Source organism: Agelaius phoeniceus, chromosome 29 (assembly GCF_051311805.1).
Source record: "Agelaius phoeniceus isolate bAgePho1 chromosome 29, bAgePho1.hap1, whole genome shotgun sequence".
Classification (NCBI taxonomy): Eukaryota; Metazoa; Chordata; class Aves; order Passeriformes; family Icteridae; genus Agelaius; species Agelaius phoeniceus.
In genome coordinates, this window is record NC_135293.1 from 3879011 (window position 1) to 3892281 (window position 13271).

At 52.2% G+C, this 13271-nt stretch overlaps 1 protein-coding gene across 1 annotated transcript in view; it reads right to left on the bottom strand.

Moving 5' to 3' along the window:
* ADAMTS10 (ADAM metallopeptidase with thrombospondin type 1 motif 10) overlaps positions 1-13271 on the bottom strand; it is an 83388-nt gene that overhangs the window by 39562 nt on the left and 30555 nt on the right. The window contains exons 5-8 of the mRNA XM_054650224.2: positions 9388-9605; positions 6098-6181; positions 4912-5057; positions 1431-1474 (exon numbers count right to left, since the gene is read on the bottom strand). Of these exons, the coding sequence (XP_054506199.1) occupies positions 1431-1474; positions 4912-5057; positions 6098-6181; positions 9388-9605 (492 nt within the window). The remainder of the gene's footprint in view (positions 1-1430; positions 1475-4911; positions 5058-6097; positions 6182-9387; positions 9606-13271) is intronic.

A 13271-nucleotide genomic window follows, 5' to 3' on the forward strand; every position in this document is an offset into this window, starting at 1 on the left:
TTCAAATCATTGAAGCAAATGGACATTATTTCCCAGCTGGGGGATCACCTATTTCTACTAAAAGCAGATGTTCCTTCTCACCATTGCACTTTGGGATGAACTCGTGGCTCTTGCAGGACATGGTCACTCAGCACTGATGGTGAATTAACAGTGACAGGCTCAGAAATGCTAAAAATCCTCTGAATTTGGTATCCAAATGGTGCAAAGGGGAGCAGTGCTTGGCACAGGCCTGGTGGGGGAATCTCAGATGGGCTGAACCAGCTCTGGGGCATCCAAACCTGGCCAGGGAGAGCTGAGCCAGCCAGGATCCAACCTTGGTTCTGCCTGGCACCCACCAGGAATCCAGCATGGCTCATTTGGAGGACTGGGTGATGCTGAAATTCCCCCTGAATTGTGACAGCAAATTCCCTCAGCACAAACTGTGCCCCGGGCCAGGGGAGGGCCTGGCTGTGCCAGGGGAATGATTTGAGCCACCCCAGCACCTCCAGCCTCAGGTCAGAGATCCACCAGCTCTCCCCATGGTGATGCAGAGCAGAAATCCCTCCCTGCCTGCCCAATCTAGACCAGGATGAGACAAGGGAGGAGCTGCAGCCAGACAGGGCTGCAGGGTCTGGCTGTGACAATAAAAACTCCCTTTGCAGTCATCACAAAACTGTTGGATTTCTCCCTGCTCAGCCAGGAACTCCAGCAGGCCACGGATAAGCCTAAAAATGTGAGTGATTCTTAATCAGCAGGCTGGAGCTGGAGCTGGAGCTGGAGGAGTTCCAGGGCCCAGCAGAGCTCAGGGCTGCTGGTTTAGTGCTCACAGAAGGGACAGGGGGTTGGAAAGAACTGGTGTGGTGCTGGGGCAGGAGCTGCACCTTCACTGGGAGGGGATGGAACAGGTGGGAAAGGGATGGAACAGGTGGGAAAGGGATGGCACTGGTGGGATGAGGATGGCACAGCTGGAAAGGGGAATGGAACAGGTGGAAAGGGATGGCACAGGTGGGAAAGGGAGTGGAACAGTTGGGAAAGGGGGTGGCACAGGTGGGAAAGGGGGTGACACAGGTGGCATGGGGATGGAACAGCTGGGATGGGGATGGCACAGCTGGAAAGGGGATAGCACAGGTGGGAAAGGGAATGGCACAGCTGGAAAGGGGAATGGAACAGGTAGGAATGGATGGAACAGGTGGGAAAGGGGAATGGAACAGGTGGGAAAGGTAAATGGAAGAGGTGGAAAGGGCTGGCACAGGTGGGATGGGGATGGCACAGGTGGAAAGGGCTGGAACAGGTGGGAATGGATGGAACGGCTGGAAAGGGAATGGAACAGGTGAGAAAGGAGAATGGAAGAGCTGGGATGGGGATGGCTCTGGCACAGCCCACCCTCATCACATTCCCAAAGTTCTGTGTGCTGCTGGGGGCTGCTGAGGGGGTGCCAGATTTCCACTCACCCAGGGTGCCACAGGGCTTGTTCTTGTAGATGCAAATGTCGTAGCTGTGAAGGAGAGACAGCAGCGTTAAGGACACTTCTGATTTTGGGGGTTGTCATTTTGCCCATGTGCTCACATCCAAAGCACTCCAAACCAGCCCCTGGAACATTTCTGGGATGGAAATACCAATGGTGACAGATAGGACAAACCTCACTTTTCCCAGGCTGAGATTCACTGAGGGTTTTAATGACAGAGCTGAGCCAGGTCAGAGGTTGGGTTTTGATGAAATGTGGTGGTAGATCATGAGCAGGGAAGAGAATGGAGCTGGAAAAGGGTCTGGAGCTCCAGGAGGGGCTCAGGGAGCTGGGAAGGGGCTCAGCCTGGAGCAAAGGAGGCTCAGGGGGGACCTTGTGGCTCTGCACAGCTCCTGACAGGAGGGGACAGTCGGGCTGTGCTCCAGGGAACAGGGACAGGAGAGAAAACAGCATCAAGCTATGCCAGGGGAGGTTTAGATCAGATTTTAGGGAAAATTTCTTCATGGAAAGGATTATCAGGCATTGGAATGGGCTGCTCAGGGCAGTGGTGGAGTCGCCACTCCTGGAGGAGTTAAAAACATGAGCAGATGTGGCACTTCAGGATGTGGTTAGTGGGCAAGGGGATTTGGTCAAAGGTTGGACTTGATGATCTTGGAGGCCTTTTCCAACCTTAATGATTCCATAAATCAGCAGGGACAAGGTTATTCCAGACCTGGAGCTCTTTGGGTTTGGGTGGGTCCAGCTCTGCTCCCCAGCACTCCTGGGCACAGGGGGAAGAGGACAGGGCCAACCTCTGCTCTGTCAGCTCGGGTCTATTGCAGGAAATTGCATCAATCAACCAGAGAAACACAGAATCCCAGCATGGTTTGAGTAGGAAAAGACTTTAAAAATAATTTCACTCCACCCTCTGCCATGGCAGGGACACCTTCCACTACCCCAGGGTGCTCCAAGCCCTGTCCAGGCTGGCCTTGGGCACTGCCAAGGATGGGGTATATGAAATTCTGATTAAAAACAAAATAAAAATAAAGAAAACATTTCAGTTTGAAAACATGTTCCATTTCAAATCTCACTGCGATTTCATGAAAATGCTGAAGTGATTTTTTTATATCTATTTTTTCTCTAGTTCAGTTCTTTACTGAGAATTTTCCAAACAAATCCAATCTGGGTTGATTCAAGGTAACTCTTCCCTCTGCTCCTGACCTCAACTTCCAGCCATTGCATGAAGGAATCCTCTGTTTGTACCAGGAAAGGTAAAACAAGAAGAGCAAAAAACCTCCTCCAGATGGAAACACAGCAACCTCAAAATGGGAGGAGGTGGCAGCTCCAAATGAGACCAGTTTGGGTTAGAGAGGGAATATTCTCATTTCCTTGCAAAGGTCAACATTTGGGGTTTGCCAATCTTGACTGAAAGGGGCCAGGCTGAGAGCGGGGTAGGGTGGGGTCAGCTGGGGGACCAGGGGGCAACTGGGCTGGGCTGTGCCACCCTGGAGGCAGGTTGGGGTGGCACCGAGGATTGTGACCCCAGCGTGGGTTTGGGGACATCCATGTGGTGAGGGCTGAGGATTGTGACCCCAGAGCAGATTTGGGGACACACATGGGGTGAGGGCTGAGGATTGTGACCCCAGAGTGGGTCTGGGAACACCAACAGGGTGGGTAGGACTGAGGATTGTGACCCCAGAGCAGGTTTAGGGACACCCATGGGGTGAAGGTTGAGGATTGTGACCCCAGAGAAGGTTTAGGGACACCCATGGGGTGAAGGTTGAGGATTGTGACCCCAGGGCGGGTTTGGGGACACCGGGCAGGATCCCCCGGCACCGCTCCCCCCACTGACCCCTCAGGAATGAGGGTCGGCGGTGAGAAGTAGCAGCACACAAAGGGTTAAGTGCGACACATTCCCGGGGATGGCTCCTGTCCCTTTGGCCCCTGGAAGTGCCCAAACCTCTCCCCTCCTCTCGGCAGGAAACCGAGCAGAGTGCAAAACATTTGTTGCTTTGTTTTGAGCGAATGCCTTTAAACCCTTTTGAGGCTCTGCTTTGACACGTCCCTGCAGGAGGAAAAAAAGCCCCGAGCTCAGCAAGATCTTATCGGGACACCGGGAATTTATTGGGGCCGGGGCCGGATGCGCCGGGCGCTGTCCAGGCTCAGCAGCGGCTCCGGGCTGGCTCGAACATCTGGAGGGAGGACGGAGAGCCCGGAGCCGGCGTTTGCATCCCAAACGTATGGAGGGAGGGCAGGGAAAAGCTGCAGCCCCCTCGGGAGGGGGAAATCTGGGGCTGAGGGGCCCTTTTGTCGCTCCTCTGTGGGGTCTCATCAGTGGGGGATTCCAGGCTCACGCTGGGGCAGGAGAGCAGCACATGGATAAAGGAAGCAGCTCCCACCTGGAGGCTCCCCTCTCCAGCACTTTCATTTCCTGAATTTCTTTCTCTGAAGGAGAGGGGGAAAGGCACAAAATAATGTTGGATTTGCCTTTGGACTCTCCCAGGGTGTTTTGTCTTTGTCCAAGGAGGGATTTGTGGGGACTGGAGGGACAATCCTGGACATAGCTGGCAGCACTTGGGGAGCTCAGCACTCCCTGTGCCCTTCATCCCTGCAGAATCCTGTGGCCTTCCAGCTGCTCTGCCATTCCTTCCACTGTCCCTGTCATCCTCTGTGTCCTCCTTCCTTCCATCCATCCATCATCCATCCATCCATCCATCCATCCATCCATCCATCCATCATCCATCCATCCATCCATCCATCCCTCATCCATCCATCCATCCATCCATCCATCCATCCATCCATCCATCCATCCATCCATCCCTCATCCATCCATCCATCCATCATCCATCCCTCATCCATCCACAATCCATCCATCCATCATCCATCCATCATCCATCCATCAATCCATCATCCATCCATCCACAATCCATCCATCCATCATCCATCAATCCATCCATCCATCCATCCATCCATCCATCCATCCATCCATCCATCCATCATCCATCCATCCATCCATCCATCCATCCATCCATCCCTCATCCATCCATCATCCATCCATCCATCCATCCATCCATCCATCCATCCATCCATCCCTCATCCATCCATCCATTCATCCATCATCCATCCATCCATCCATCCATCCATCCATCCATCCATCCATCCATCATCCATCCCTCATCCATCCATCCGTCCATCATCCATCCCTCATCCATCCACAATCCATCCATCCATCATCCATCCATCATCCATCCATCCATCCATCCATCTATCCATCATCCATCCATCCATCCATGCGAGCAAAGACCAAGGGAAGACTGGAAGGTGACAACAAAACTGGGGTGGAGATTGATAAACAGAACTGGAGGGCGATAACAATCTGAACTGCAATAAACTGCACCCATGGAGACTCAGGAAGCCTTGGATGACCTTGGAGCCTGGGACAGCTGCCACCCCCAGGGGACAGTGCCACCCCAGGGCACAGGGCTCACCGGGTGATCAGCACGGCCGTGTCGTGGTTGGCGATGCCGTTCTCCGGGATGGCGTTCCCGTTGCCGTTCCTGTTCACGATGGATTTCTGCCACTTGCAGAAGCTGTCCAAGGATTTCCCGGCATGGTGGTTGATCTCCAGCGTGGGCTGGAATGGAAGCAATGGCAGAGTTTGTTCCCAGGGAAGCTCTGGGGGGAAGGCACTGCCCATTCCGTGCCAGCAGAGCACTGACACCACTGCAGAGAGCCCCAGTTCCTCATGGAGGCCATGGGAAAGCAGGAAAAGTGGGACTTTGTCAGTCTTAACTTCTTTTTGCCAGGGTTGGGATTAAGTCATGGGATGGTATTTCTTGTTTAGATTCAGATGTTTATTAGTTTAGTGTATTAGACTATGTCACAGTCTCACAAACCCTGAGTTCTACAGCATTTCACGCTAACAAACTAAAAATGGAGCCCCATCTCTCTCTATACAAGGCCTTTTAAGGATAAACTGCCCAATTAAGAAATGACACTTAAAATATTTTTACTTTTAACCCAATAACCAACCACCCATGGCTCATAATGTGGACTTTTTTATCCAATTACACAAAACCACCCAAATCCATGGAGGAGAAGGTGAAGAAGAAGAAGAAGGAGAAGAAGAAGAAGAAGAAGAAGAAGAAGAAGAAGAAGAAGAAGAAGAAGAAGAAGGTGGAGAAGAAGGTGGAGAAGGAGAAGGTGAAGAAGAAGGAGGAGCAGCCTCTGCCCTAAAACCTCCATCTTGCTTTATCTATATTACTACATTCTAAAACCTTCCACTCTAAGTTTCCCACCCTGTGGTATCACACACTTCTATTCAAACTCCACACCCACAATCCCAGTTCTGTCATTCCATTTTGGAAGCTTCTCCACGGCCTCAGGTCAGTGCAGTGTTCTCTTGGGGGTCAGTGCCTGGCAGCACAGAAAGTCTGAAATTCTCAGCAGCCAGGGCTCCAACATCACTTTAGGAGAACCAAAGCTGCTTAAACCTCCCTAAAGTGACTTTATAATGGAAAAATTCAGATTCCCAGAGGTCTGCTCAGCCCAGTCCTCAGGAGGCATTGGGAGGATGTGCACTGGGGGGAACTCCTGGGACTGACATCCAGTGGGGACACAGAGCTCCTGAAGGGAAGTGCAGACCCAGGACAGGCTCAGCAAAGTCCAGCTTACCTGATCCTCGGTGAGCAGGATCAGCCTGGTGACCAGGATATTGACAATATTGCCCAGACTCGAGTCCTGGAAAAGTTTGGCAACCTGACCTCCAAGAAACAAGAAAAGAGGAGTCTTAAAAATGAGCTCTGTGGCCAGGCGAGCTGGGGAGGGCTGGGCACTGCTGTGGGGGGGTCTGAACCCAATATTTTTGGGAAGCAGGGATGGGAATGGGACCCCACACCACCACCTGAGTATCAGAATCCCCTAGACCACAATCAGGGTTCTCTGTCCCAGAGCAGGGAAGCCAAAATCCCTCAGCTCAGGTGGGGCAGCCCCCATTGCTGGCATTTCCAAAATCGCTGTTATAAATAAAAAAATCTGCCAATTTTTTTGGGGAAAAAAAAGGGTTGCAGAACCAGTTAAACCAAGGTGCTGCCAAGGTGAAGTTCTACCTGTTTGTTATCATAATCATGGGTCGTTCTTGTTAGCCCTGCCTGGGGCTAAGTTGTCCTTCTCCCTGGATGGTGAGAGGAGGGGACATGGGGGGGGCATCAGAGAGAATGCAAAATATCCTCGAGACCAGCATGCCATGGGAAGATACCCACCAAACTTACCGAAAAGACCCCAAAACCAACGAGCCAGTACAGAATTAAGAGATCAGAGTGATGTCTGGACGTGAGGAACAAAGTACTGAGTGTGCAGAGATGCTGAAAAACCTTTGTTGCCCCTCACCCTGAGCTAAGACCTCAGCTGGACCCAAGACCCGAGCCTGGAAAACTCAGAAGGTGAAAAATACGAGGTAGAAATTAATTGGTCTGGTAAGGATGGGACCCTCAGCTTCGGCCTTTAGCGGACAAAGCTCTGCATTTCTCCTTCTCCAAACTGCTCTTGGGGCAACGACGGAGACCCATCGAGCCTCCCAACCTTGCACTGATCACTTATAATAAAGTCATTTAATAGGAGAAAAAGTCTCCTGCTCTGTTTATTTCAGGGCAGCCCCCACTGCTGGCGTTTCCAAAATCCCCATTGCAGCCCCGGGGCTGGAGCTTTGCTGAGGGCAGGGCACAGCATCCCTCGGGGGGGGATCGGGAAGGCCACAGCATCCCCCAGGAAAGGTTCGGAGCAGATGAAACCGGGATTGTTTGGAAAATCTGGCGTCGGGGCTTTAGAAATGCAAAGCGTGGAAAGCGATCCTGCGGAGGACGGGACAAAGAGCCGTCACAGAGGGGCTTTCAGAGGGTTGATGGATGACTTCCAAACCCATCTCACCTCACAGGAGGATCCAGCACGGCCAATTCAGGCTGTTAATGCATCCAGCCCGGTACCCTGCTGCCAGCAGAGCCCCACACCACAACCAGAGCTCAGGGGGGATTGCTGAGCCCCTCTCTCTGCTCAGCCCCCAAGCGTGAGAGCTGCCCGTCCTTCTGCTTTCCCATGTGGTTCTCAGCTTGCCCGGCCGCATTTGCAATGCTAATTTCAGCGGAGAGATGCTGCTCTAAGAAAGGCTTTTGTTCTCCCAGCCCGGGGTCAGACAGGCCAGGGTTTACCTCTGCAGGTCCGGGGTCCCACCGGGGTCCCTCTGCTCAGCAGCAGCAGCCTGGCAGGATTTTGGACCCCAAAACCTTGCTCTGGGCTTAGGCAGAATCCACTGCCAGCAGCCTGTCAGGATTTTGGACCCCAAAGCCTTTGTGAAAAATGCATGTATTTTATGATTGGCTTTTCGCAAATATTCAAATGAATATTTTATGTGTTGTGTTAGAAAGTGATGCTGTATTAATTCTCTTAAGTAGTGTGGTAAATATAGTTGTAGGTTATAACAAAATGTTAAAATAGAAACTATGCTATGTAGGATACTTTTTTAAAAGAAAGGACTTGCAGTGAGATGGCAGCCACAGGACACCTGAATCTTTCAGAGAAAGAGAATTTATTGCTCCATTATCAGAAGAAATGAACTTCTTCCTGCCTCGAAGGCGCTGTTAGGATTCAGAGGAAGAAGTTGATGATGACCAGAGAGAATCCTGTATTTGAATGGAATTTATGCATCATGTGTGAGGTGTAGGAATATGCAACAGGCTGTTGTCTTTAAGGGTTAATCCTCTGTTAACTGTGTCCTTTATCGGGCTTGTGCTGCCCAGAAAAAGGTACCTGGACATCCATAACTCTTTGTGTTTATTGTCTCATATTGTCCAAATTCAATTTGTCCAAATTGTTATTACTCTAATTGTATTACTATTTTTTTATAACCATTGTATTACTATTAAAATTTTAAAAACAAGTGATTGGCATTTTTCACACCTTGCTCTGAGCCAGGGGAGAAGCCACTGCCAGCCTGGAACAGATCCCATTTCCCCATCCTGCTTCATGCTGGAAAATCTCCTTTTCCCAGCATGGATTTTGAGGTTGAGAGGAATGACAGATTTGTCTTTACAAACAAACTGTGGTGCTGCTGGTAGATGAAACCAGCACTGAGAGGTAAAAGAAACAATGGGAAGGATTCCACTGATTGATGAATGGAAAAAAATATTTACCTTCACAAACAAACTGTAGATTTGCTGATAAATGAAATTGGATATTGAAAGATGAAAGAAACAATGGGGAAACCCCCTAAATTCCACAAGAATTAAAAAATAAAAGGGAGGGCTATACATTAGAGGGGAATGTTTGGTATCAGGTGCTCTGGGAAGTCTGAACCTCTCAAGTACCTCAGAAATGGGGAAAAACCCCTAAATTCCACAAGAATTAAAAATGTAAAAGGAAGGTTATACATTAGAGGGGAATGTTTGGTATAAGGTGTTCTGGGAAGTCTGGACCTCTCAAGTACCTCAGAAAAGGGGAAAACCCCCTAAATTCCATAAGAATTAAGAATTAAAAAGGAGGGTTATAGATTAGAGGGGAATCTTTGGTATCAGGTGTATTGGGGAGTCTGAACCTCTCAAGTACCTCAGCCAATGGGGAAAAACCCCTAAATTCCATAAGAATTTAAAATTTAAAAGGAAGGTTATACATTAGAGGGGAATGTTTGGTATAAGGTGTTCTGGGAAGTCTGAACCTCTCAAATACCTCAGAAATGGGGAAAGAGAGAAGGGAAATTGGGATAAAAAGGTGGTTGCATCCTCTAAAGCTCTGAGAGGCCCCATGGCCTCTCCCTTTAATCAAATAAAGCAAAAAGGACTCTTCTGTCTCCTTTTTGGACACAAACCTGACGTTTGTGGATTAATTTTCCATTTGTGGGATCATTTTCCTGACAGGGTGATGAACAGGAATTCTCCCCCAGCCCTCGAGGCTCCTGGTGTGGGTGTAACACTTACAATATTCATGATGGCCAGGATGTACTGCTCGATGTCCCTGCGGCCGTGGTAGCCCACCATCATCTTGTCAGCCACCACCAGGGTCTCCACGTAGCGCTCGGTGCTCACCGACCTCTTCAGGGGCAGCTGGCCCCGCTGGCTGTGGTTGCCCGAGGGCTTCAGCGGGGAGGGTTTCAGTGTCCGGAGCCACCAGTGCCTCCCCTTCCAGGGCTTCTCGTCTGGGGAGGGAATGGGATGGTTGTGATGACCCCAGGATGGTTGTGATGACCCCAGGATGGTTGGGATGCCCTCGGGATGGTTGGGATGACCCCAGAATGGTGGGGATGCCCTTGGGATGGTTGGGATGACCCCAGGATGGTTGTGATGCCCTTGGGATGGTTGGGATGCCCTCGGGATGGTTGGGATGCCCTTGGGATGGCTGGGATGCCCTTGGGATGGTTGGGATGACCTCGGGATGGTTGGGATGCCCTCGGGATGGTTGGGATGCCCTTGGGATGGTTGGGATGCCCTCGGGATGGTTGGGATGATCCCAGGATGGTTGTGATGCCCTTGGGATGGCTGGGATGCCCTTGGGATGGTTGGGATGACCCCAAAATGGTTGTGATGCCCTCGGGATTGTTGGGATGACCCCAGGATGGCTGGGATGCCCTCGGGGTGGTTGTGATGCCCTTGGGATGGTTGGGATGCCCCTGGGATGGTTGGGATGCCCTCAGGATGGTTGTGGTGACCCCAGGATGGTTGGGATGCCCTTGGGATGGTTGTGATGCCCTTGGGATGGTTGTGATGACCCCAGGATGGTTGTGATGACCCCAGGATGGTTGGGATGCCCCTGGGATGGTTGGGATGACCTCGGGATGGTTGGGATGACCCCAGGATGGTTGTGATGCCCTTGGGATAGTTGGGATGCCCTTGGGATGGTTGGGACGCCCTCGGGATGGTTGGGATGCCCTTGGGATGGTTGGGACGCCCTCGGGATGGCTGGGATGCCCTTGGGATGGTTGGGATGCCCTTGGGATGGTTGGGATGACCTCGGGATGGTTGTGATGCCCTTGGGATGGTTGGGATGATCCCAGGATGGTTGTGATGCCCTTGGGATGGTTGGGATGCCCTTGGGATGGTTGGGATGACCCCAGGATGGTGGGGATGCCCTCGGGATTGTTGGGATGACCCCAGGATGGCTGGGATGCCCTCGGGATGGTTGTGATGCCCTTGGGATGGTTGGGATGACCTCGGGCACAGCTGCTGGTTCCCAGTACAAAGCTGCTCTGTCCCAGTCCCTCCCAGAGACCCCCAGTCGCTCCCAGTCCCTCCCAGTCTCCTCCAGTCACTCCCAGTCCTCCCAGTCGCTCCCAGTCCCCCCCAGACGCTCCCAGTTCCTCCCAGTACAAAGCCCCTCTGTCCCAGTCTGTCCCAGTCCGTCCCAGAGGGGGAGGCCATGGAGGAGCTCTCAAGCTGCCCCAGGGGCAGTTCAGGCAGGAGGCCAGAGAAGATTCTTCACTGGAGGAGTCACTGGGCAGTGGAGCTGTGTGCCCAGGGAGGGGTGGGGTCACCCACCCTGGAGGGGTTTGGAGAGGCCTGGAGGTGGCACCCAGTGCCAGGGCTCAGCTTGGACTGGGTGACCCTAAAGGGCTTCTCCAACCTCGTGGAGCCAGAAAATGCCCCAAAGGCAGAACAGGGCTGTCCCCAGGCCCTGCTGGCCTCTCCCCTGCCCTCCTGTCCCCTCCTGTCCCCTGCCTGGAGATGGCACCCAGTGCCAGGGCTCAGCTTGGACTGGGTGACCCTAAAGGGCTTCTCCAGCCTCGTTCATTCTGTGATTTCTGGGTGGAGCCAGAAAATGTCCCAAATGCAGTCCTGGACTGTCCCCAGGCTCCTGCTGGCCTCTCCCCTGCCCTCCTGTCCCCTCCTGTCCCCTCCTGCCCCCTTTTTTTTTTTTTTTAATAACCTATCTTTCCATAAATCATTCTATAGGGTGCACAGTTCCAAAACGCGTATTTTAAATCCGCTTGACAATTTAAATCAAAACCCAAAAGAAGCGAGATGACCAAACAAGGCTCCTTTAGCTATGCACACACATCCTGAAGATCCAGTTAAAAATGTAAAGGAGATTACCAATTTTTAATTACAATTATTCAACCAGGTGGGTAGTTTCTCTAATGAACATTTCTATGAAAACAGAATAACTGGGTGCCCAGCCCACTCCAGCCCCAAACCCCCAAACCCCTCTGGGCTGCACAGCCCTGCCCTTTTTTTTTTTTTTTTTTTTTAGGTTTTAGCCATAACCTGAAAATGAAGCCCTTGCAGACCCTTTCCTCCTTCCTTTTCCTGGAAATTCCTCTTTCCTTTTCCCTGCCAGGACCTGGATTTAGGACTTGGCTTTTCCACCACAGAAAGAGCTGCAATCTCTGCAGCAGCAGCAGCAGCAGCAGCTTTGTGGGATTTTGCTTCAAGTGCTGCTGAGCTGAGCCTGGGGGGGTCCCCAGCAGAGCCATCAGCTCCAAATTCCCCACCTGTAGACCACCAGAGGACAGGGGAGGTCCTGGGAGATCCTTTGGATCCTGCCTGCAGATCCAGCAGATCCAGCTGGATCCTTTCCCCTGCTCTGAGGTTCATCACATCCAGTCACGGGGCAGACCTCAGGCAGCCCCAAAACCTCAGGCAGCCCCAAAACCTCCCAGCTCCAGCTCCTGCAGGGATCCAGGGCAGCTCCTGGGGCTGTTCAGTGCCAGGAATGCTGGGCAGGGCAGGACAGGACATGTCCAGCCACAGGGTGGCCTTGCTGGAGCTGTTGTGCTGTGGTTGCTCTAAACTTTGGCTCCCCCTGCACATCTCTGCTTTCCAAGAAGCAATTAGGAGAGGGCTGAATTATTTCTGGAAGCTGGGGAATGTGGCAAAGAGTCAGCAGGAGGGGAGTCTGCATCCAGAGTGGCTTTGGGAGATGGGTGGGCAGGGGCAGGGAAGCACAGGGTGGCTCCAGAGGTGTTGGTGGCTCTGGGGACACGCACAGAAGGTGACAGTGACAGTGCCTCCTCATCTGGCCAAGTGTCACTGCTGGGGCAGTGAGGGATGGACACCCTGAAGTGACACTCAAACAGGATGTCAGTCCCTCCCAGTCCCCCACAGTCCCTCCCAGTCCCTGGCAGGATTTTTGACCCCAAAACCTGAGCCTGGAGAGAAGCCAGGAGCAGTCAGGGCCAGCTCTGCTCCGCTCCCACAAACTGATCCATGAAAAGTGCAGGGATGGCATCTCCCCTCAGCCCTACAGAGCCTCTCTGAACTGAGGGAGGGCCATCCTGCAGCATTTTGGGGAGATGGTGAAACTCTGCCTGCTCACAAGGAATTCCAGCCAGGCTCTGGGCCAGACTGGTGGGAAGGGCGAGGACCTGGAGATCTCATGGGCTGGTATTTGTGGGTCCTTTTGGAGGTCAAAGCCCTGTAGGTGCAGCAATGGGGCTGATGTGCTGTCACCATTGCCCCTAAACATCCCCCAGAGCCCCCTGTGATGAGCCAGGCCCCACATCCCGCCCTCCAAGGGCCTTTTCCACCTGGTCCCCATCAGCAGCAGAGTTATCCCAACATGGACACAAACCCCAAAGCCAAGGCTGTGCTGAGCACACGTGAGCTGTGATTTCCCAATCCTCTGCAAATTGGCCAAATCTGGGAGGATTCTTCTGAAGAAAAACAAGAGGTTTTGTTTTTTTTTTCCTCTCCTATTCCATGCTCTATTTACAAATTGTCAAGCCCTGCTGCAAGAAGAGGACTGGAGCTTCCCAAAGCCCAGGCCACCAGAAAAAGGGTGAAAGCAAACCCAAGAAAATCTCAAATTCAGGAGGTAAATTTGGTTCTTTGCCATGTGGAGCAGAGTGGGTCTATTCCACCAGGATTTT